The sequence below is a fragment of the Sodiomyces alkalinus genome, assembly GCF_003711515.1.
Source record: "Sodiomyces alkalinus F11 unplaced genomic scaffold SODALscaffold_2, whole genome shotgun sequence".
Classification (NCBI taxonomy): domain Eukaryota; kingdom Fungi; phylum Ascomycota; class Sordariomycetes; order Glomerellales; family Plectosphaerellaceae; genus Sodiomyces; species Sodiomyces alkalinus.
The window spans coordinates 5,522,973-5,544,378 of NW_021167080.1; the positions used below are offsets into that span (position 1 = coordinate 5,522,973).

Genomic DNA, 21,406 nt, shown 5'->3' on the forward strand with positions numbered 1-21,406 from the left:
TGTCACAGAGGGCTAAGCTGTTAATGAATTCCCTCGAGAACAAAGACTTTCACTAGACAGTAGCCCGTGTCTGAGTTTCTCGCCTGGGCTCAAGTGTGGTGTCGGCGAGAGATGCGGCTAGCTCTTCAGCCTCCGCCTCGGAGGTGCCAGGTCCCTCGACTGCCTCAGAATCCTCATCTTCGTCGGTATCGTCGTCTTGTGCCGGTCTTGTCTCTAGATCGACTCTCAGCTCGTAACATAATTCGTAGCACTCGGCAAGAAGCTCATTAACGCTTCCTTGCCCTTCCGGAATGTCACCGTTGAACATAAACTTTCCATCGACACGCATGTTATCGATCGAGTTGACCTGCAACCTCGTCAGCAGTCTGTCGCTCCTTGTCAAATGGGTGATGAAAAAGTACCGACCTTTAGGCTGTATGGGTACAGTTCCCTGATAGAGGACACCCCGCCAGAGTTTTTAACTTCAATGAGACACTTCTTCAGCGTCTGCAGTTGGTTGAATACTGGCTGTAGGGCTTCCGAGACGGGGTTCGATGAAATCATAAGGAAGTAGATGTAGCCGTAGCTTCTCCTGACCAAGTAGAGCAGTGTCTATGGAAATGTCAGTAGGTGCAGTTCCTATATCGGTGAATCATGAGGACATACCCGTTGCACGTAAAGCTCAGCCTTGTTGCCATCTTCGTCCAGCCAGTTTCCGTCGACTCTGCTCTCATCGATTCTATCCAGCTGCCGCTGGTAGTCATATAAGTCTGCTTCACGCAAGGCCCATTTGCTAGTGATGGAGAGTTTCTCCAAGTCGTTTCGCATGCGCACTAGCACATCATACGTGGACTTGAACGATTCCGGAATGACGCCTCGCCTATTTTCAATGCAGTAAGTATCAGCGACATCAAAAGTGAGATGGGTCGTCGCTGTGTACCTTTCTAAAACAATATCGGCCCACAAGAGACACTTTCTCAAGAGAGCATCAATTTCTTCACTTCCTGCAGGGTATTCGCCCTCGGGTGTCTTGTAGGCCCCGGACCTGAAGTTTGCGCTGATCTCTTTCAATTGGTCGCGGAGGTTCTTGACATCGGACGAAGAGAACTGAAGTTCATTAGCAAAGGTGTCTATGTCCTCATTCGATTGACCCGGGTGGGACCGTACCTTAGACCGTGTGTTCGCCGCGGATATCGACCGCAGAATGGATATAAGCTTCTCGTGGACCTGAGGCAGCGGCTCTTGCAGCCGATCGAGACGTTTACACAAGCTGGCCAGAGCCCGTTTGCAAGTCTCGAGACGATTGGTGAGGAGAGTGATCAAATAAGGCGAAGTGTCTGCGGGTGCCCTCTCGACGTTGCGGACGAGCAGATTGAGGGTTTCCGTGATGCTCTCAAGATCCTTGGCGCTGAACAAGTCCACCTCAGCAAGGTGATCCAGAAGCCGCTTGATCGTCGAGGTAAGGGCGTAGGCTGCGGGCGCAGTATTATTCTGTCCGATGGTCATGAATGAGAGGGACAGCAACTGGAAGCAGCTATCCAGGACCCTGTCCACTACAAGAATGCGGTCAGCTAGCGACCTGGGCGCACATTGTTATTAATTCCCTACCGATGTTCTCGTCGAGTTCTCCTTGGCTGGCAGACCGAGCTTGATTTAATCGACGGACTTGATCAATCGTTTCTCGGTAAAGTGGAAGGACATGTTGTTTCTGCATATATGTCTTACGATCCTTTTTGAGAAGGAGCAGCTTGTCGCGGACAATGACGAGCTTCTCGAGCACATCCTTTTCGGCCTCGTCCCGAGGCGGAGGCAGAGACGGAGTATCCATGTTGATCCGGTAGACGTTAGACCGCTAGGAACAAATCCAACCCCGTACGGCTTCTGCGTAAGAAGAGGAGGAAGAGGAGGAAGAGGAAGAGGAAGATGAGGAAACTCGGGGATGATTTGACGAGGAGAGGGCCCTGAAAGAAATGACCTCGCAGAGCGGATGGAGTAAGCAGCGTTGCTTGAAGCGGAGGAGTGGCGTGGTTTGCAGCTTAATTAATAAGGTGAGCTAGATACTGTACGTGTAGCTCATGGGCCTGGCTGTCGAGAGCCGATCACTGCGGAGAAGCGTACCAGGTACGTACGGTACGTACATACAACGCGAGTCCTCCAAGCCGCTTTCAGTGCCACCAGGGAAGCGTAAAGACTCGACTTGACGGATTGATGGACTACCGTAGCAGTCGATGCGAGAGTATCAAAGGTTGTAACTTCTGGTTATTATGGCTGTGAGAAAGTAGACGAGTTGAGCTTCTGGAATGTCCTCGAGGAGTCGACTTTTATTATACACGTAAAGCTCTTATACACGTACATCCAGATTCAAGATGCAGATGCAGGCTGGACGTCAGTGGAGCATAGGGATGGCGCGTGGGGGGAGGGGAACTTGGCGGCTGTGGAACTCAAATTGGAAGGGAGGGGGAGGGGTGTGCCGGTGACCCCCCAACTTTAAAGAATTGTGTCCTCTCATTGGCTGCATGTCGTATCCAATCAAAGCACATCGATAACTCGGAACGGGAATTAATTCTGCCGAGGAATTTGATATTGTACGAATAGAAAGGGCACGGGAAAATTAGGTCTGAAGCCCTGCCAATTTTGCTGGACCCAGTCTACTTTCGTTTGGTGTCGCGATTGTCACTCTCCCACCTCTCTCGAGATTCTAACTTGCATCCCGCGCCAGCACGACAACTGATCACGTCTCAACCCGCACGATCAATCATCACACAATGTCGACTGCCGAACTTGCCTCGTCCTATGCGGCGCTCATCCTCGCCGACGACGGCGTTGAGATCACTGTGAGTTCCTGCCTTGGCCTCTCATCTTGGCTTACCAGTTTTCAACCTCAGTCACTCGGGGAATGGCGCAACCACCCCCACCACACACGAATTCACCCACTTCTCTCCTGGAAACGTATCTAACGATGGAAAACCCGCGATTATAGGCCGACAAGCTCCAGACCCTGATCAAGGCCGCGAAGGTCGAGGATGTTGAGCCTATCTGGACCTCTCTGTTCGCCAAGGTACGGCCGATCGAACTACGACGACAAGCCTGAAACGACTGACAGCTGATGATTTTTTCTTTGGGAAATAACAGGCCCTCGAGGGCAAGGATGTGAAGGAGCTCCTGTCCAACGTCGGCTCCGGTGGTGGTGCCGCCGCTGCCCCTGCTGCCGGCGGTGCCGCTGCTGGCGGTGCCGAGGAGGCTCCCAAGGAGGAGGCCAAGGAGGAGGGTAGGTTTTGCATGAACACCCATGGTCTACAGAGTAAGAGCGTGGAGACTAACTCATGGCTACAGAGAAGGAGGAGTCGGACGAGGACATGGGCTTCGGTCTCTTCGATTAAACGACCTCTTTCCGCAACGACCATTTCTTCCTTCCGTTTGTACTTCGACTGCATGGCTTCTGGGGTTCTACGAATCGCACGATCATAAAAGGGTGGGCTGGAGGCACCAGATCTGGATGGCTGGGCAGAGTAGCTTCTCATGCGATACTATGATGAAGAATACTCACTACATGGAGTTTTCGGGTACAACCTCAAAAAAAAGAAATTCTGCAATGAGTTGGACGGCCACGCACCATCCGTCACGTCGGCAGCGTTTTTCGTGAGCCTTTGTACACGTGCATTGGGGTCTAGATCCGAGCTATATGCGGTGCCTACGGACCTTTTTTCGGTCACTTCATCTCGCAGGTCTCCCACCTATGGACGCGAGTCGTCGCCTCAAGGTTCTCTGTGATCTATCTCGCCCCTCGACGCTGTAGCAATCCGATATCCCGAAGGCCCATAGTTACTTGGCGATCAAGACGGAGCTCGGCACGAGCCCTGCCTCTTTCAGTGTCTTGCTGAAGTCAGTGTGCCCTTCGAATGTCTTCCTGGGAAATGTCGTCGAGAAGCTGGTAATCTGGAGTCCGTTCTCCACCTGTAGCATCTGCGCAACCTCGAAGAGCGTGGTTTCGGCCGGAAGAGTCTTCATGACGTTTCCGTTGGCGGTCTGCAGGCGAAGTCGAGCCTCGGAATGGTTTGCTGTGACCTTGGGGAGGGAAGGCGGTGCCGCAGGGGTGGCAGCTACGGGCGCCCTGCCCTCGCGTGCTGCCTTTGCCTCCTCTGCCTTGCGACGCCTCTCCTCCTTATCTGCCTCGATCTGGGCTTTGATGCGCCTCTTCGCCTCCATGTCTTCGAGTTTCTCCTGTCGCTTCTTGGCGGCTTCTTTGATCTGCTCCTTTCGCTGAATCTCTTCCTTGAGATCCTGGGTCTCCTTGGTGGCTTTTTGGCGGATCTTCTCATTGCGCTTGTGCTCTTCTTTCTCTAGGAGGGCTTGGGTTTCTTTCTTGGCCTTGAGCTTCTCCCGTAGCTCCTCAAGCTTTTGTTTTCTCGCTTCTTCCGTGAGGGGAGCTATTTCTTCCGTCGACTCGGAAAAGTCGGTGTGGTCCCTGCGACCAGACAAGTTAGCTCGCCGAATACGAGGCATATAAAAGAAGGAGACAACGGCGTACGTCTTGGTGGCATGGTATGATGCAAGGTCCTGGCTTCGGAAGCGTTTACCGCAGTCGTTGCAAACCAGCGATTTGGCCGCTCCGCTTTCAAGGGCCGCGATGTTGGCCCTGACCTCGTCGGCGTCGTCATCGTCACTTCCGTTGTCGCCAGAGGCGCCTGCGCCTGCAGCAGCAAGCTCTTCAAGAGGTTTATCTTGGTTGGTTTCTAACCACTCCAGAGCACCTTGGACTATGGTCTCGTTAGCCTCAATGGGAAGAAACCCGGCAGGGAAGGGGTTGGTCAAGCATAGGTTGATCAAGCTTACGTCCACCACTCTTTTTGACAGCCAGCTCAGCTCGAGCACGCTCGAAGCCCATGTCGAGCAAGAGATCAAGATCGGACTGTGTCATGTTGACAGGCGTGACTTGTGGAGATCCACAGTATGGCAGGTTCTCGAGGAAGGGTTTGGAATAAGGAAAAGCAAGCAATGGTATAATGAACACTCAGTGACGGCCTGTTGTTCAGTAATGAGAGAAAGCTTGTAAGGTATCTAGGTGAAGATACCCGATAAGGAATTGCTGTGTAGCTGTGGTCTTCTAAGCACTCCAGGTGTCGTGTCATGTCTTAGCGGAACATTGCCCCTCCATCGAGTTGCAGGAGTGGACTGGGGACGTCATGTTGTTTCTCCGGGCCCGTTATTCTTAGTACCTACCTGTTATGGTGCATGGCGGATGTCGGACGTTACGTTGTATGAATATTCGATTTGATTATATAATCGATTTTGCACACGAAGCTCGGACCACCTTCTAAGCCTTGGATTACGTCGTGACCCTGACACGGGAACGGGACAGACCACCCTCTATTGAGATGGGAAAGGACACTGCAGAAGGTCATCATATTACCAAGTAACCTTCTACCGTGCCTTCCGTACCTTACTTGCATCACGCCCAAAGTTCTATTCTCATTACGCTCCCTCAACTGGATTCTTACTCCGTGCGCGCCTGCTGCTTTGCTGGTTATTGTTTTTCTTCCCTTTCCTTTATCTTCACAACTCTATCCGCGGCCTGACTTCTTGGAGTCTTGGTCCTGTTGCCACTCATTTGAACCACTGGGCATCTTTTCATCTTTGATCTGCCTACTCCCGAAACCTCCTTGCCACGAATCTTCGGGCTCCCTTGACCGTATCGACCCACCTCAAAACTGATACAAGATGTCAGTCGAAATCGAGCCGTCCGAGCTGAGCTTCCAGCGTATGCCTCCCTATCTGCACGCGAGAGTACAACAGCACCTCTGGCCGTTCATTTGCTGAAAAGGGTGCTGCAGAACCATTCACCAGGGAGCTATCCCAATACCTGAAGATCACCAACCTAAACAAGTTTCCTATTGCGTTCAAGGTATGCCGTGCTGCCATTTCTTTATCGCCAGGCTTAGGAGCTAATATGTGCAATAGGTCAAAACGACGGCCCCGAAACAGTACACTTCCCCGCCTTGCCCACACCCGCTCCGATTTCCATATAGCTCACCCTGTTTCGTCTGACCCTAGATACTGCGTGCGCCCTAACTCTGGTCGAGTCGAACCTGGACAGGATGTAGAAGTCAACGGTATGAGCTGGACGGAATATACTCGGCTTGGAGTGCCAGCTAACGTGTTCACAATAGTGCTCCTCCAGGCCATGAAGCAAGAACCTGGTCCTGGCACCAAATGTCGCGACAAGTTTCTCGTCCAGTCTGCCCCCATTACAGCGGACAAAGAGTTTGCAAGCATCGTCCATGTTGTAAGATCAAACCTGACTTCATGATATTGTGTAGACAGGTATGGACGCTGACGTCTCCTTTCACAGCTTGAATCTGCGGATAAGGCATCGATTCTGGAGAAAAAGATAAGGGTTAACTGGATTCCTGCCGACCAATCCTCTCTCGCCGCTACTACTCCTAGTCGCACTTCAGCGGGCGACAACTCAACGGTTAGTTTAGCCAACATCGAAATGATACCCTTGACAAATGCTCAACAGCTTTTAGTCCGGTACGCCCGACGTAACCCGCACCTTTTCCTCCCCCAACGAGGAGAGCCGAGCGCGTCTTAGTCCCCCTCCCCCGTACGACGCCGACTCGGCTGCCTCCAAAGAGGAGGATGTCCGCTCCGAACACGACCAGTCGGTCGTTTCTGCTGCTGCGAGCGCAGTTACCCACAATGCACAGTTGACATATGAGGAAATCAAGGAGAAGCTCGCGCAAGCCGAGGCGAAGATCCGGCAACTTCAACAAGACAGTGGTCTACGCCAGCGCGTTAAGAACGCAAGCGAAAAGGTGCAGGCATCTTCCGCCAAGCAGGCCGCCGCAGTGCAGCAGACTGTTGAAGGCGTGCCGGTTCAGCTGGTAGCTCTTCTGTGCCTCATCAGCTTCTTGCTCGCGTACTTCGTCTTCTGAAAACACATGTTCGCGTGGATTTTTTGGTATCCCGTTAATCACGCCTTCAAGCCGGGCACTCATTCCCTTGAGGACAAGAACGAATTGCATAGCAGAAACATGAGCCCATTGTTACTCGGTGGTTGTAATCAGGCCTGGCGAGGGTAAGCGCCCTAGGATGCCCCATCTGTTCAGGGCTATATGAGTCGGGGAAAAGAGAAGCATTGCTGTTTCGTTGGAGGCACATGAGGCGTCGTTGGGAGGAGGAAGTCGCGGTAATTCCGCCCCGGCGAAGGCTATGTTATTATGAGAGGCAGGGCCGTTGTACTGGATGAACCGTTTTACTGTACATCTATTCCCTTGCGTCTTGATTTCCACCTGGCTAGGCTAGCTCATATCGGTTTTCATTACATGTCTCTTCCCGCGCGTCTTTTTTCTTTGTCTCAATGTCATCACCATGCCACCAGGGCTACTTTGGTCGCTGACATGGCCAATTCCCGCCCACTACGAAGTTACTTCCAAAACCCCTAGTTGTATACATAATCGGAAAACGGGCAACAATATAGCCATGCTTAGCAATGACAATCGGGAGCTGCTATACCGTTGGGCCGTACCATCCACTCGCATGTGCCTTGCATCGTGTCTGTACTGTACAGTTCACGCCTCGATTTCTTCTTGTTTCCATGCCGCTTCAACGGCGCCGCCAACCTTGCGACCGCCCTGCTTGCGTTTCACGCGGCAGTTCATGCCGACATTTTGGTCGAAGATGAACTGCCAGATGGCGTAGGTCCAACTGCGGTGGTAGGGGAGGTCCTCGTAGAACTCACTCGCGATGCGACGGAGGGCGGGGAGACGGGTCCAGGGAATGGCGGGGAAGTCATGGTGCTCGTTGTGCAGGCCAACGTTGTACGTGAAGAAATTCAGGGGTCCGTAGTAGGAGAAGGTTTCGGGGACGGGGATGCGGTTGGCGGGGTCCCGCTGGGCCGGGGTGACGGTCTCGTAGACGTAGTGTTCGGCGATGAAGTGGCCGGCGAGCGGATGTAGGGAGCCAGCGAGGAATGAAGAGAGGAGGAGGTAGAGTAGGGCTCGGGGGCCGGCGAAGTGGACGAGGGCTGCGTCGAAGGCGAGCTGGACGGCAATGTTGACAAAGTGAACCCAGGTCAGAGGAATGCGGAAGATGGTCATGGGACGGATGGCATAGAAGAAGATCTGGCAGGTGCAGAAAAAGGCCTTGCCGAGGATGGAGTTGAGGAAGACAGCCTCGAGGGCGGTAGGGAGATCAGTGTCGAGGCCATCGACGCCGAGGGATTTGTGGTGGGTTAGATGGTAAGGGCGGAAAGAGGCGGAGTAGGGCACTCCAATAGGTATGTTGGCAACAATGGCGAAGAGGCGATTGGCAAGTGGAGAGCGGAAGGCGAGGTTGTGGGAGATCTCGTGGATGGCCAGGAAGAGGTTCTGGTTCGACGTGGCACCGAAGACGTAGGCCACAAGCCAGAACTTCCAGCTGAAGAAAGACGTGTTCCTGAGGGCATATGCTAGGCCGACCTGGAGAGCCACAACGCCCAAAACGACATACTTGGTCAGGGGTTCCGGACCGCAAAGCTTGGTCACCTATGAGGTAGGTTCGAAGCGTTAGATGAAACCAAGCCAAAAAGAGCATAGGTAGGATGGACGGAATAGGTAGGGTGCCTACTTCAGGGTGAGCCTTGATGATGGCGAGGCGGCGCGAGCGGTGCGGTTCCTCGGTGTAGGTCCAGAAGAAGTCTCGATGCTTGATCTCGAGAGGGTCGCGCTCCGAGTCTGGGGGCAGGGGGATATCGTCGGTGCTAGGCTTGCCTTTGGCGACTGCATTGCGCCTCGACGGCTGGGTAATTGTGGATGATGTCGACATATTGAGAAGTCCGTATTGAACAGAGCGCAGAGATGATGGACTTGATCAACAGACAGTGCTCTCAATGGAGTTTCTCTATCGAGAGGGTGGGAGAGGAGTGGGAACGGGGGCTGCAATCCTAGGTCCCCAACATTGATATAGTCGAGTCGTGTGCGACCAGAGCCGTCTGTAGTGCGTAGGTAGGTAGGTAGTCGTCCAAAATTCTGATCGGGATAAGAGGGGATGTGGAGAGCTCGGAAATCAGGAGTAGACAGTCGCAAATCGACTGATACGGATTAAGCAAGGGGTTTTTCCCGAGCAAGCGGTGAATCCATTTTTTGACTGGGGCAGGTTGGGGGCGATGGACAGCCTGCACGTGTGCCACCGCAGTCACGTAGGTACACGATTGTGGCTGTCCGGGTATTAGTGGAGCTTTCAGGGGGTTCTCCTTACTGTCGACCAATAAGATTATAGCGTGAGTTCACCTTGTAGCACAGTTTAATTGCCAGCCCCGAGGGGTAAAGCAATGAAATATCGCGGGTTCTCTGCCTGGTAATAAGTATTGGACTCACATGGAGACGGAAATGGCATCTCTGCTCTGAAGAAACAGTAGGATGGCCTGTGTAAGTAATAGTTATCGTGCCGCAAAACTTTCACGTCTCACGGACGAGAACGCCGTTTGTTTCGTCGCCCAAGGCAACCAATAATAGCATGGAACTGGCAGATCAGCTGGTCTTTTCTTGGATTTTCGTGCTCCCACTACCTGTTTCGAGGTAAGGGCCAAGATGATGCTTACCAGTCGCTTGGGACAATTGGACTGACCGTGACTCTATGGGAACACAATATTCATCTGCCAACCCTCTTGTGTGACAGGGCCATGAGCAAGGCTGGACAGCCTGGGGCTTCATACATGATCAGTGTAATGCATGACATGGCCCTGCCTCGAAAGCATTCTCGTTTATTATATCCCTTCGATTCTCCCTCCCCGAAAGAAGCCACAACGCTCGAAAGAGCGAATATGGTTTCTTGGCCTACTTCTTCGAGGTCCAGGAACATCCAGGCACAGGCCGGAGGGAATATGCGCTGATATGTCGGTACGGTACAGACCAACAGCCACAGTTGCACGAATTTCAGCATATTTCTCGATGCCGACGCTGTCAATCTATTTTTTACCATCATCTGATCCACCGTGCGTCGCTGCCTGATCCTCCTGGGGACACGGCCAGCGGCATATCGCACCAGTCGAGAAGAGTCGAAGCGGCCGACTTGCCTATTTCTGCTTCGCTCACGGCACCCGAAATCCAGGTCGATCACCATTTTCGTGTAGCTAAACGTCTTCCCGAAACGTTGCAACTGGAACTCCCCGAGTCTACCAAGCCTTCCCTGCAGCATTTTCTCGACAAGCTCTTAGGTCCCATGCCATATTTTCAGAAGTGAAGTCGGATGCTGGCTGTCTTTGACGGGCAGTAACATTTGTGTGGTTTGGCTACCACGAGACGATACCTCATGAGTCTAATGGTAGTTCTAATGATGGCGGTCAATACTTTTGGTGGAGATATTATATGAGAAATCCATAAAGAATCGTTGGTGTAGGAACTGAGGCGAGCTATTTATACTTCATAATAAACGAAATTGATTATTCCCCGGTTCCTCTTGAAATCTGATATACGGATATTATAACACATTTCCCCTGGGAGACTTAATGCCCGAGGGGGGGGGGCCATGTTCCACGCGCTGCAGCACTGGTCCCATCATCAGCAACGATGTTCCGTTGAATTGAATATCAATAATTTCCTAGCCTGGTGACAGAAAGGTATCTCGGTGGCCCAGGGTATGGTTTCACAAGATGTGATTGTCTTTGCGATTCTAACACAGGGGTAAACCAGTTAAGCCACTTGAGCAGCCCTGGTGATAACAGGAAGCATTCTTTCTCCGTTAATCAAGGTGTCAGAACACTAAGCATAAGCTGAAAATAGGGCTGCTTTATGATAGCAATGTCCTTTACGTGTACTAAAAAAGAAATCTAATTTATTAGCCAAAAAGGCTAAGATGACTCTTTGTCAGGCGAGGCAACACGCAATGCCTGTACTTTGTCTTTTGCTGCTGTCCCACGGAGATCATCACATGTCAACGGCTATGTAAGGTACCTTATGTAAGGTACCTTATGTAAGGTAGGTAGGAATGACATCAATGTGCCCAGTACCTGATACATACGATGTTGTAGTGCGTCTAATATTACCTTTATTACCTTATAACTGCAGCATCATAACAGGGATCAAGAGGCACTTATTGACTGAAGAAAGTGCACACTAATTATCAAGTGATCAATCCCCAACACACCTTGGATGGCTTGATCAAAATGAAAGGGGAAAACACAATACATACACTTCGTATGGATATCAAGACCACCTTAAGGTACCTAGGTAGTGTATAATTACCTTACACCTCGCAGAAATATACGGACAAGGTGGGGAGTCTACTTGGCCTTGTCTACCCAATCAGAGGTAATGACGGAAATGGTTACTCAAAGCAAAGTCAGTCAGAGTGATGGTGAAGCACGTGAAGATAACAACCGATAACGAAATTGTATGGTAAAGCAGCTAGCAGAGATAGTGGCCACCTCTTGCACCTTCAAAGCTTCGGCGGTCTAGCGTCCATCCCTCTCTTACATGGACAATTGCCCTTTCTTGGCCCATATAAGCAAAGACAGATGCTAGTCTAGCCTGCCGACACTTCTCCAAGCCAAGTTCCCTTTTTGATTGTTACCGACTCAAGACTTCCAAGTTGTTTGCTTTCTGAGCCTGCCGATGAGGGATTCTCCACCACGACCACGCGCCGCAACAATTTCCCGTCACCTACCACAAGAAATCGCCATCCGACATCACGAGATCAAACCCCTCCTTGTCTCGACCAGCCGTTAGCCCCCGTCCTCAGGACCTATTACCTGGGTATTTCCACGTGGGTGAGCAAGCGAGCCCGTCGACCATCGGGGTGGCACATTTTCGATCCGATTTCCGCCCTCTTCCATCTCTGTCGGCGCGGCTCCCGCAAGCCAGCCCGTCGTGCCGATGTGGTGGCTCTTCCGAGTTTTCCTCAGTTCCATCTTCCTGCTTAGCATCGTTCTCTCGATCCCCGTCGCCTTCGATGTGGGTGGCCGAGACAGCGGGCTGGCGTACAGCTTAGCGCTGTCGGCCTTCTACTTTGTCTATTCCACCATCAGCGTCGTCACTCCCGAGACCTCCCGCGTTCGCTGGGCCGTTTCGAACCTCTTGCGCCTTTCTCAGTGGTTTGTTTTGCCGGCGTTGTTGATCTGGGCGCTGGGTCGCTTCGCCGTCGACGCGGGGAGCACCAACTGGGTTGAGAGGACCTTTGCTGGCCTGAAAACATCCAAGTCGGTATCGTGGGGAGAATGGATATTCGGAGAGCGCGGTCTCTTGGAGACGATCTTTTTGGGAGGGTGGGATAACACGCTGCGGTACTCCAGCCCGGTATTTCAGCTCTTGGAGGGGTTCTGCAGCCTGCTTGTCATCCAATCGTCCGGCCAAATCACGAGGTGGCTCGTTAATAGGGGACGGAGTGATACTTGGATGGTACGTCAACATGCTGCGCTATTGCACTTTCCTTTGCCCTGTCATGAAGTTACAAATGGCCTCATTTATTGCATCTGAGCTAACAAGGACGTGCAGATCGTGTTGCTCGGGTTCTCCGGCGGCATCATCGCCACCGCGATTTACTTCCTCTGGCGCGTGGCCCATTTCCCGTCAATCAGCAACATCGACGGTACTCTGATCGGAGTCGTCATGACATCAGCCTTCTTCCTGTGTGCTCAAGGCATCCACAACGGGCGGGGCAACGTGGTCGAATCGTCTCTCCTGTTTGCCTACATCGTCCTGTGCATCTACCAGATCTTCACCGACTACCTGCCGTCCCCGGAGGCTGCCGAATCGGTACTGCAGGCCTCGTCGCAGCCTGATTTCCCGCCCTTGCCTCCTATCATCATGGCCACGTGGTCGACGTTCCTGCACATGCTGGGCTCTCTCCCTTCGGTTGTCCACACCTCTTTGACGCTCCTCTATGCCGCGTTCCAGACCATCACCCCTTCGGTCATCATCTCTCTTACCTACCGACTGTTCGTCTTCTACTGCGCGACGCGTATCATCCCCGCGGTGCGCGAGTCGGGCGCCCGGGCCCTCATGCAGGAGCCTAGTATCGAGGATACAGAACCAGCCAGCCGACTACTGGGCTTGGTATCCTACTTCTCGCCGTCGATCCTGATTGCCATGTACACCAGTCTCCTGCTGCAGCATTTTAGCACGAGCGACGGGCCGGACGGATGGACGCTGCGCGGCGGAGATGCCGGTGGCACTGTGTGGCGGTGGGTGAACGTGGCGGCGACGATGGGCTTGTATGCCGTCGAGCTATATCTTGGCAACGATGATTCCGATCACTGGAAGATGGACTGATACGAATCAAGAGGATGTGTTCGACTCGCCGATCTCCCTGCTCCACTTCCAAGTAGGCTCCCCTGGTGGGGGTTCTTCCATCTGAGCTGGCCAACAAAGGAAAAAGAATGGGAATATCATGCGATATCAGATATCAGATATCCTGGGACGGTCGTGGTCGGGATTGACCGAGAAGATGGTGGCAGCCCAGCGTCTGAGTCGAGGGGCGTCGGTGGCATTTTTTATTTATTTATTTCTTGTCTATGGATCGGACTGCATATGTTCGTTTGTCACTACCTTAGGGATCCAGGATCCGGAAATCATGACAGGCGGTTGGCAATACTGGCGTTGGGGTGAGGGATAGCTGTCGACTATGGTGGTCAACGTCACCTTTTTTCTGTCTTTTTTTCTTTTCTATTTTGCTTCCCCCTTCACCTGAGCCTTTTCTTGCTGTGTTATAGGCACATTCGGTACAACTAGCATTAGCGATCTGGACATTCAAAGTGAAAATTGCGAGTCCCCGCTGTGTGCTTGTCACGTCGTCTCGATGGGTGAGTGGTGACTGGGCATCTATACCGTGTTCCTCGGTCTTGAAGACCACCTGAGGTCTTACTCTTTATTGTAACCCCAGTGCAATTCCTGGCTCTTGGCACCCTGGACAGTATCTCAAATGGTCAAGTCAAGGTGGTTTTCTTTCAACAACAAAGCACCTGGTGGAATTGGTCGATCTGGTTCAACTTTTGACAACAACTGATGAAGCCAGCGGCGATAGGACCTCATGAGCTCGTACTTTGAGACCGCCGATGAGCAGAATATCCGGATAATAATGGTGGACTTTCGGATAATTCGGTAAGGAACGGGAGAGATGCTCACCCAATTCGGTTCCGATGACCACGATTATGAAGATATATAGTATATAAGGTAGCTGTCGTGGTGCTCATGGTCGAGGACCTTCAGTGCGTAGGTCATACTCCCATAGTTGATAAGTCGTACTTACAGTGTCAGTCGTAATTACCCCGTACTTCCATGAAATATTGGCCAATGAGGAAGGCTCCTCGGTATATCCGTCGACTTGTTGCCGGCCATACCTCAACCGACCGACGAGGGGCATTCATGAGCAAGTTCAGGGTTCAGTTGAACCATCTCATCAGTATATAACAACCCCAGTTTTCTGTGAAGATCGGAACGCCCTTGTATCACACAATCCCCTCAAAGTGATCATGTCTGGCCCCGAGAATCCCATGCCCCCACCAACTCTCAAGCCCCAAGTGTCCAAGCGGACCATCCTCATGGCTGGCCTCCCCTGCGATGTCTATGGCCTTGAGGAACTTGCCTCGGCAACGTTATCGGAACAGGGGCTCTCTGGTCTCTCGTGCCTGTGGCTCCATCACCCGCGCACCAGGAGCAAAGAAGACATGGGTTCCTTCGCAGACCGCATCATGAGCGAATGGCATTGTCGACAAGAACAGCAGCAACAACAACAACAGCAGCAGCAGCAGCAGCAGCAGCAGCAGCAGAAGAGAAGCAGCAGGGGGAGGCGCGGACTCCTCGCCCTAGCGTTTGATCAACGAAACCACGGAGGTCGGATGGTCGAGGAGCGTGCGAACCGGGCGTGGCGCAACGGGAACCCAGCGCACGCCGTCGACATGTTTGGTGGCATTGCGGGAATGGTAACTGACACCCAGGGGCTGATGGACCTGGTAGCTGGCTACGTGAGGATGGAGGTGGAGTCGATCCTTCAACGGAGTGGCGAGGGGAGAGGCGGAAGCAGGGCGGAATGGGATGTCGAAGTCGACCAACATCTCGTGCTGGGCGTGAGTCTGGGCGGGCATAGCGCATGGCAGGCCCTGTTCGCCGAAGAAAGAATCAAAGCTGGTGTGGTCATCATCGGCTGTCCTGATTACATGGGTGAGTATTCCATTCGTGTTCCCGCCTCTGCAGGTTCCCTCCAGAACGGCAGCCCGACGCCCCATTGAAAACTTGAATGAGTGGTTGTCATGAGGATATGTGTACTTGTACTCGGCTGACGATGTGGTGACCACAGCGCTCATGTCTAACCGGGCGAAGTTGTCCAAGCTCACTACCTTCAGGGCAGACGACGACGGTGCTTCGTTCCTGGGTAGCAGAGACTTCCCCCGGGATCTCGTCCGCGCTTGCTTGAGACATGATCCCAAAGGTATTCTCTTCGGCACTGCCCCTATTCCGGAGGCCACTGCCACCCTCTCCCCAGAGGAACAGCGCAGGTTGCGGGGCATTCTGGATAACCACGTTCGAGGAAAGAAAGTGCTGGTCTGCTCGGGCGGCGACGACAAGTTGGTGCCGTATACCATGGCCCGTCCGTTCGTGGAGTTTTTGGAGAACGCTACTCGGACATGTTACGCCGACCTTGGCTTGGTTGTGGAAAATATAGTATACGAAGGTGTCGGCCATGTATTTAGTGATGGCATGGTGAAAGATGCTTGCCGATTCTTGCTTGACGAGGTGGAGTCCGCTCCCGTAGCTGATACATCTGCGACAGAGTCAGGCTCTAGGACTGCAGGTGATGAGGGTCGGTCGAAGATCTAGACGGCGCTGCACTTAATATTAATACATGCACGATCGTCTATGAATATCTGCATGCATTCGTGGACCTGCTTAAGCCCACGGTCTCACTTCCCCATCGACCAGGGCCTCCCCTCCATCATCCAACATTCTCGTCAAAAGCCCGCTCCGCGCCCTTTCCTCCCGCGAAACAAAGAGCCATTGACTAACGCCCCAGGGGTTCCTACTTGCCCTTTTCCCGGCCAACACCGGCCCCACACCATGCGGATCAGCCGTCCACTGATCCACTGCGCGTTGGACTCCCGCAATTGCACCGGTCTTTGCCACTTCGCCGTCGGCCGCGGGGACCATCCCCGGAGGGTCAACGCCGACAAACTCGACCCTGTCGAGCGGGAACCCGATGGCCGCGCAGTGACCCTGAACGATCCGCGGGCGCTTGAAGGCGTGGCTGACGACCGTGAGTCTACCGGGCCAAGAAGGCGAGCCGACCCTTCCGCGGCGTCGCCAAAAGTGAACCAAGGGAAATAGGACGTTGTGGTATGAGTCAAGCGCCTGTTCGTCCACGAAGATGCGGTTTGCCGCATCTTCGGCGGGGAGGATGTTGAAATAGGCGTTGGACGAGGCGAGGTTGGCGTAGCTCTGTGCTTCGGAGAGACGACGAGTCTCTGTCCTTGTTGGGCCGCTGATTTGAGCGTTCGCCGACTTGTTAGATTTAGGTCCTCGAAACGAGTCAGGGGAAGGAAAAAGTCGGCGACTTGCCCTGAGAAGACGAGCTCGGCATGCGGATCATCCCGGAGACAGGTTAGGCCGGCTTTGATATGTTCTATGAAGGTTGGTGTCTCCCCAGCTTGGAAGTCGGCGATGAGCCACTCAGCTTCGTCGGCGCCGCGGCTTGGTCCGCCTGTCCAGATACCGTGGCAGCAGACTATAATTAGGTGGTCGGGTGTGGGTGTTGATGGTGGCATCTTGTGTCGCACTCGCAGCGAAGATGCATGTAAGAAGTTGAAGTTTGTCTTGTCCATTGGGGTATTTAATATTAAATCAGGAATAATGACCGAAAACTGGAAAATCATGTGATTTTCCCGATTTACATGATCTTGAGGCACCCCGTTCGAAGAGACAAGAAAGACATCACCGCCAGAGACCGAGAACGCGCTGGCTGACACGAGGTAGCCAGTTCAATTACAGAAGGACTCTGGTTTCTTGCATTCAATAGCATACGGTCCGATGGGACGGGTGTCTCTTTCAAGATGAACAATGGCTTATGAAAAAACAAGGCTTGGAAGTCTTTTTCGGAGCCCAAGGGATGGGCAGAACGACGACCTTCACGGACCGCATGTTTCTCGTGACGACAGTCCACCTTGCCGATCTCCATCCGAAAATAATCGATTCCCGTCTAGAAAGCCTCATCGTTTGGAATCAAAGGGACCGGTCGTACAATCGGTACGCATCTCCCACTAAATACAAGCTGCCAGTCAGAACCACAGGCCCGTCCCGTCGGATCACCTCCGCGATACCCGCCGCCAAAGACCCTCTACCTTCGCCTTCACCCGACTCCTCAAAACTCAGACATGGAACACCTAGCTTTGTCACAATTTCGCGCAGCGACGAAGGCTTGACGGGCTCAACCCAAGGCATGGTGGGCCTCCTGCTGAACGCCACGCAGACCACACTGTCACCTGGACGCACGAGCGTACGGAGCATACCCGCGGCGTCCTTGCCGTCCTGTTTGGAGACGGCCACGATCCAGGTGATAGATTGGCCGGCGTTCTGCCTAACTCGACTCTCCACAAAGGTAGCCAGCGTCTCCGCGGATTGAGGATTATGTGCGCCGTCGATGAGGATCCTCTTCGCCTCTTCCGAGTCTTGGGGGTCAAGTTTCACCTCTATCCAGGACAGCCTCCCCAAGTGAGTGGTGCCTTTCAAGAGGGGTAGCGCATCACTGATGGACAGGCGAAGCTCCGGGAACGCCAAGCGGAAAGCGGTGATGGCACAGGCCATATTCTGCGCCTGGTGAGGCATGATGTCAGACTGAGAGAGCTCTTCTAGGAGACCTTCCTGCTCCGTAGTCACATGAAGCGGAGCGCCCACGGCGAAAGCGTGCCTGGCAAATACGTCGAGAACCTCGGGCGGGTTGCTCCCATCTACAACGCACGGGACGCTGGTCCTCATGATAGCGGCCTTCTCTTGCGCGATCAGCGGCAAGGTGTCGCCCAAGAGCTTCTGATGATCCAGACCGATTTTGGTGATAACGGTGACTTTCTTCCTGGCCAAGGCATTGGTGGAATCTAGCCTACCGCCAAGTCCGACTTCGACAATGCCAGTCGCGACGTTGGCATCATCAAAGGCAGAAAAGGCTACGAGCGTGCCTATTTCGAACTCGGTGAGAGAAGACAGAGACTGCTCCTCGAGAACGGGGTGGGTGGATTGTTGCGACTGGCGTCGCGCTTGGCCATCCAGCACCTGTTGGCGGAGCTGGTTGTACTTTTGCGCCGTTATGGGGACACCGTTGGTTTTGATGGCGTCGCGCGGCTCTACTAGGTAGGGCGAGGTGAAGAGGCCGTTTTCGATCTTGAAGCGTTGGCAGAGGGCGGAGAGATACGTGCACACAGAACCCTTCCCGTTGGTACCGGCCACATGGATGGCGTCCCATTTCTGGGTGATGGAAGCCATGGCGCGTGCCATGCGGCCGAGTTCGAGGCTAACCCCTTTCATGATGGACTTGTTGATGGCGGAGCGGCCGCCACGAATGGCTCTGAGTTGGTCTGGGGGTTGATGACTGTGTTGGCTTCGTCCTTCATGATACGACCATGGGACGCATTCAGCTTTAAATGACCAATGATGCTATGGTATTGGTGACGCGGCGACCATCATATCGTCAGCCATTCTTGTCGTGGATTCATTCCATTGCTGCTGGGTCAGTGGATGGTGAGCTCCCAACTCCAATCCTCAGAGGTATTTGTATTTGCGAGCAGGCGGTATTATCTATCTCCTTATCAGGACGTTTATCGCCCATGCTCATGTGGAACGCAAAGTCCCTAGGTACCTTCTTACGCGGATGCCGATTGCCTGGGAATAACTCCCATTTCATTTTCTTTCCTAAAGATGTCCATATACCTCCGTATTCGAGTAAGAGTATCGATATGGATAAGTACTCACCTACAACCGCACCCGGAACAGGACTCGAAGAAACGGGAGCGTGGCACAGGTTCATATGTTGTTGATCGGTGCAGGCTAATAGAGTGTACTTTAACTTATCCCACTGAATGTGAGAACCCAAAAGTACCCCACTAACAATTCTGGACCAAGGCATGTATGTCCCTTATTAATTACGTTGTACCTTACTTACCTTAGCTATTCCTGACGCAAGACCAAGGCAGGCACCAGCCACTTCCTTTGCTTACTTCCCCGTATTACTTACCTACGGGATACTTCGCCTTTCTTCGCTGGCCACCCCGATTCCCCTACACAGTAAATTCAAGCTTAATACCCCGTTGAACACCCTCGATTCCCCCATCCCTCATTTCTTCCTTTTCCCGTCTATCTGATCGCGTCCTATCTGATCCGATCCACATTTGCCCTCCCCATTTCGGCCCACGCAAAACGTAATCCAGGACAGGGGTCAAAGTGTGAAGAGCAAGACGAGCACCGGCTAATCATCTATCCATCATCCCTCGTCTCACGCGCAGTCGCATATACACGAATACACATCCTCATCTTCACTTATCCCTGCTGCCGACCGGCGACACTGGATTTCGCCCATCACAAAATCTGCCACTGACGAGGCCGCCTAACACCATCACCCGGCGTGCTTTCTCACGACACTTTGAGTCTCTTCGTTCCATCGCAAATTTCTTCTTTTATCCTGCACGACCCCGAAATGGGTCTCCCGTAAGTCCCACTACACGTTCATGTTTGCTCTCTTAGGGTTTCTCCTATTGGCGGATGCGAAACGGTGGCTCAACGTCGGCGACTCGCAGGCGCGTTGCTCCTCGCCACGGTCTATCGCGTCTTTTGCATGGGTGCTTTTGCACCGAATTATGATTCTTCTTGCGATGCTCCAGTTTCGCGCGTTCCTCATTATGCTCGCCATGTCGATCGCGGTGTTGTCATCGACCCCCTTTTCACCACAGCTTATAGCATCAACATGAAGCATCGTTACACACTCGGCTAATAATCCGATCATATCGATATACATAGTCTCTTCGTTGCCCCCGTCGACTCCGACATTGAGCCCAACTCACCGGAGAAGGTTCCTGATGTACCGCCGCGGACTTCCATTCGTAGGAGTCGTCGCCCGAACAACCGCGAGAGCCGCACCCTTCGCCGTCGCGCCGCTTTCCTCAGGGAATCTTTCCCGACATATGACCTCGAGGCGCCGTCTATCCGCTTTGCGCAGCCATGGGATAGCGCCGGCTTTCCCCCGCCTTCTGACCCGCCGGCCCGCTACCCCTGGATAGAGTCCGGCCAGCCGCCACCCCCAGAAGCTTATCGTTCCAACCCGGCCGCTCCGCGTCCGGCACATGGAGCTCACAGAAGTGGTCGCACAGCACGTGCGCGTGTGGGAACCAGTTCTGAAAACCCCACCATCGCGAGCCTTCTGGGGGACCGGTATGCGGTGGTTCAGACAAGGACCAGCGTCAGTCCTCCACCGGAAGGGGCGCAACCGTCAAGCCGGTCGAGATTGGTGTCCCGTCATGCAAGGCCGGGCGACATGGATTTGTCCGATGTCGATGGATATCGTCGTGATCGTATCGTGAGTCGGTCCCCTCTTTCCCTCCCCCCCCCGTAATTTGTCTGCTGTTTGTGCCTAACCGACGCGCGTCGCTACAGGCCCCCTCAGTAGCTGCTCGCTTTGACCGCAGCCCTGACCGAGGATCCCTCGGATCCCTCAGGTGGCTACAATCCTCCGAGAGCTCAGCGTCCAGGCGAGATCGGCTTTCTCGGGCGACGCACCGGCACGGCTCGCATCGTTCTACCGGCCTGGATGGACTCGGAGACCGCACGAGGAGTTTAAGCCCCGAGGTCTGGGATACCCTCCTCACCACGCTCACCCCCGATCCTCAGCCGCCTAGTGTGGAATCGTCATTCACATCGGCCTCAGCTTCCGCCTCTGCCTCCACGTCTCAGCACCAGGGTGCCGCAACATCATCCCGGACCTCGTTCCCCATACCAGACATGGCGTATGATCATGTGGGGGAACATCCTTGTGAGAACTCGGACAGTGAATACGATGAGCCCATGGGTGCGATGTTTGACGGCTTGGATCGTCTCGATATGTCGTTTGTCGACTTCCCGGTCCGTCGCGCACGACGTTTATTCATCCCTTCAAACGCCCATGACAGCGAAATGGAGTGGGAGGCGGCACGTCGGGCAGTGGTCGCCCGGCTCTGGCCGAGTGAACCTGGACGAGGGTACCTGGACGAGTGAACCTTTGCACGAGAAGCTCATTGTATGCGTGCTGGCAGCTGGACCCGAACTTGTTGTACACGTTATGATGTCTGTATTGGATACCTTAGATGCAGGGAATATGCTGGAGAAGACGACATGAGTGTCCTCTACCGCGTTATACTGCGCCCTCACCATAGAAGGATAATGAATCTCCAACTGTCCGGATGCGGGTGCTATCCGGGCTAGGATGCCATTGTTGCTGCTATTGA

The 21,406-nt window shown here is 53.5% G+C and overlaps 11 protein-coding genes across 11 annotated transcripts; 6 read left to right on the top strand and 5 right to left on the bottom strand.

The window, feature by feature from the left end:
* Positions 1-52: 52 nt before the first annotated feature.
* On the bottom strand, positions 53-1,807 carry SODALDRAFT_270443 (hypothetical protein; the record flags this gene model as incomplete). Its single annotated transcript, XM_028607716.1, has 6 exons — positions 53-346; positions 406-591; positions 646-859; positions 920-1,086; positions 1,147-1,532; positions 1,588-1,807. The coding sequence occupies 6 exons, from the start codon at positions 1,805-1,807 to the stop codon at positions 53-55; spliced, it is 1,467 nt and encodes a 488-aa protein (XP_028469326.1).
* A 937-nt stretch (positions 1,808-2,744) lies between these two features.
* SODALDRAFT_271328 (hypothetical protein) lies at positions 2,745-3,359 on the top strand (the record flags this gene model as incomplete). The annotated part of the gene is made up of 4 exons (XM_028607766.1): positions 2,745-2,813; positions 2,960-3,037; positions 3,112-3,247; positions 3,313-3,359. The coding sequence occupies 4 exons, from the start codon at positions 2,745-2,747 to the stop codon at positions 3,357-3,359; spliced, it is 330 nt and encodes a 109-aa protein (XP_028469327.1).
* A 122-nt stretch (positions 3,360-3,481) lies between these two features.
* Positions 3,482-5,150, bottom strand: SODALDRAFT_331264 (hypothetical protein). The gene is made up of 3 exons (XM_028611418.1): positions 4,813-5,150; positions 4,508-4,736; positions 3,482-4,444 (listed from the first exon to the last, which is right to left on the bottom strand). The coding sequence occupies exons 1-3, from the start codon at positions 4,895-4,897 to the stop codon at positions 3,802-3,804; spliced, it is 957 nt and encodes a 318-aa protein (XP_028469328.1). The 5' UTR covers positions 4,898-5,150; the 3' UTR covers positions 3,482-3,801.
* A 547-nt stretch (positions 5,151-5,697) lies between these two features.
* Positions 5,698-6,914, top strand: SODALDRAFT_272060 (MSP domain-containing protein; the record flags this gene model as incomplete). The annotated part of the gene is made up of 7 exons (XM_028607807.1): positions 5,698-5,737; positions 5,811-5,881; positions 5,938-5,960; positions 6,031-6,089; positions 6,147-6,262; positions 6,347-6,451; positions 6,507-6,914. 7 exons carry the CDS (start codon positions 5,698-5,700, stop codon positions 6,912-6,914), a joined length of 822 nt encoding a protein of 273 aa, XP_028469329.1.
* Positions 6,915-7,154: 240 nt separating this feature from the next.
* SODALDRAFT_292295 (dihydroceramide delta(4)-desaturase) lies at positions 7,155-9,106 on the bottom strand. Its single transcript, XM_028608687.1, has 2 exons — positions 8,587-9,106; positions 7,155-8,504 (listed from the first exon to the last, which is right to left on the bottom strand). Exons 1-2 carry the CDS (start codon positions 8,782-8,784, stop codon positions 7,551-7,553), a joined length of 1,152 nt encoding a protein of 383 aa, XP_028469330.1. The 5' UTR covers positions 8,785-9,106; the 3' UTR covers positions 7,155-7,550.
* A 507-nt stretch (positions 9,107-9,613) lies between these two features.
* SODALDRAFT_377190 (hypothetical protein) lies at positions 9,614-10,200 on the top strand (the record flags this gene model as incomplete). Its single annotated transcript, XM_028614890.1, has 2 exons — positions 9,614-9,682; positions 9,775-10,200. Exons 1-2 carry the CDS (start codon positions 9,641-9,643, stop codon positions 10,198-10,200), a joined length of 468 nt encoding a protein of 155 aa, XP_028469331.1. The 5' UTR covers positions 9,614-9,640.
* Positions 10,201-11,831: 1,631 nt separating this feature from the next.
* On the top strand, positions 11,832-13,226 carry SODALDRAFT_322639 (ICE2 protein; the record flags this gene model as incomplete). The annotated part of the gene is made up of 2 exons (XM_028609741.1): positions 11,832-12,353; positions 12,450-13,226. The coding sequence occupies 2 exons, from the start codon at positions 11,832-11,834 to the stop codon at positions 13,224-13,226; spliced, it is 1,299 nt and encodes a 432-aa protein (XP_028469332.1).
* A 1,089-nt stretch (positions 13,227-14,315) lies between these two features.
* Positions 14,316-15,831, top strand: SODALDRAFT_349492 (hypothetical protein). The gene is made up of 2 exons (XM_028613426.1): positions 14,316-15,113; positions 15,250-15,831. The coding sequence occupies exons 1-2, from the start codon at positions 14,426-14,428 to the stop codon at positions 15,768-15,770; spliced, it is 1,209 nt and encodes a 402-aa protein (XP_028469333.1). The 5' UTR covers positions 14,316-14,425; the 3' UTR covers positions 15,771-15,831.
* SODALDRAFT_331269 (hypothetical protein) lies at positions 15,672-16,734 on the bottom strand. The gene is made up of 2 exons (XM_028611419.1): positions 16,506-16,734; positions 15,672-16,428 (listed from the first exon to the last, which is right to left on the bottom strand). The coding sequence occupies exons 1-2, from the start codon at positions 16,709-16,711 to the stop codon at positions 15,840-15,842; spliced, it is 795 nt and encodes a 264-aa protein (XP_028469334.1). The 5' UTR covers positions 16,712-16,734; the 3' UTR covers positions 15,672-15,839.
* Positions 16,735-16,840: 106 nt separating this feature from the next.
* Positions 16,841-18,691, bottom strand: SODALDRAFT_331270 (folylpolyglutamate synthase). The gene has a single exon (XM_028611420.1). It carries the CDS (start codon positions 18,459-18,461, stop codon positions 17,166-17,168), a length of 1,296 nt encoding a protein of 431 aa, XP_028469335.1. The 5' UTR covers positions 18,462-18,691; the 3' UTR covers positions 16,841-17,165.
* A 508-nt stretch (positions 18,692-19,199) lies between these two features.
* SODALDRAFT_331271 (hypothetical protein) lies at positions 19,200-21,400 on the top strand. Its single transcript, XM_028611421.1, has 3 exons — positions 19,200-19,637; positions 19,947-20,502; positions 20,580-21,400. The coding sequence occupies exons 1-3, from the start codon at positions 19,627-19,629 to the stop codon at positions 21,174-21,176; spliced, it is 1,164 nt and encodes a 387-aa protein (XP_028469336.1). The 5' UTR covers positions 19,200-19,626; the 3' UTR covers positions 21,177-21,400.
* Positions 21,401-21,406: the final 6 nt, after the last annotated feature.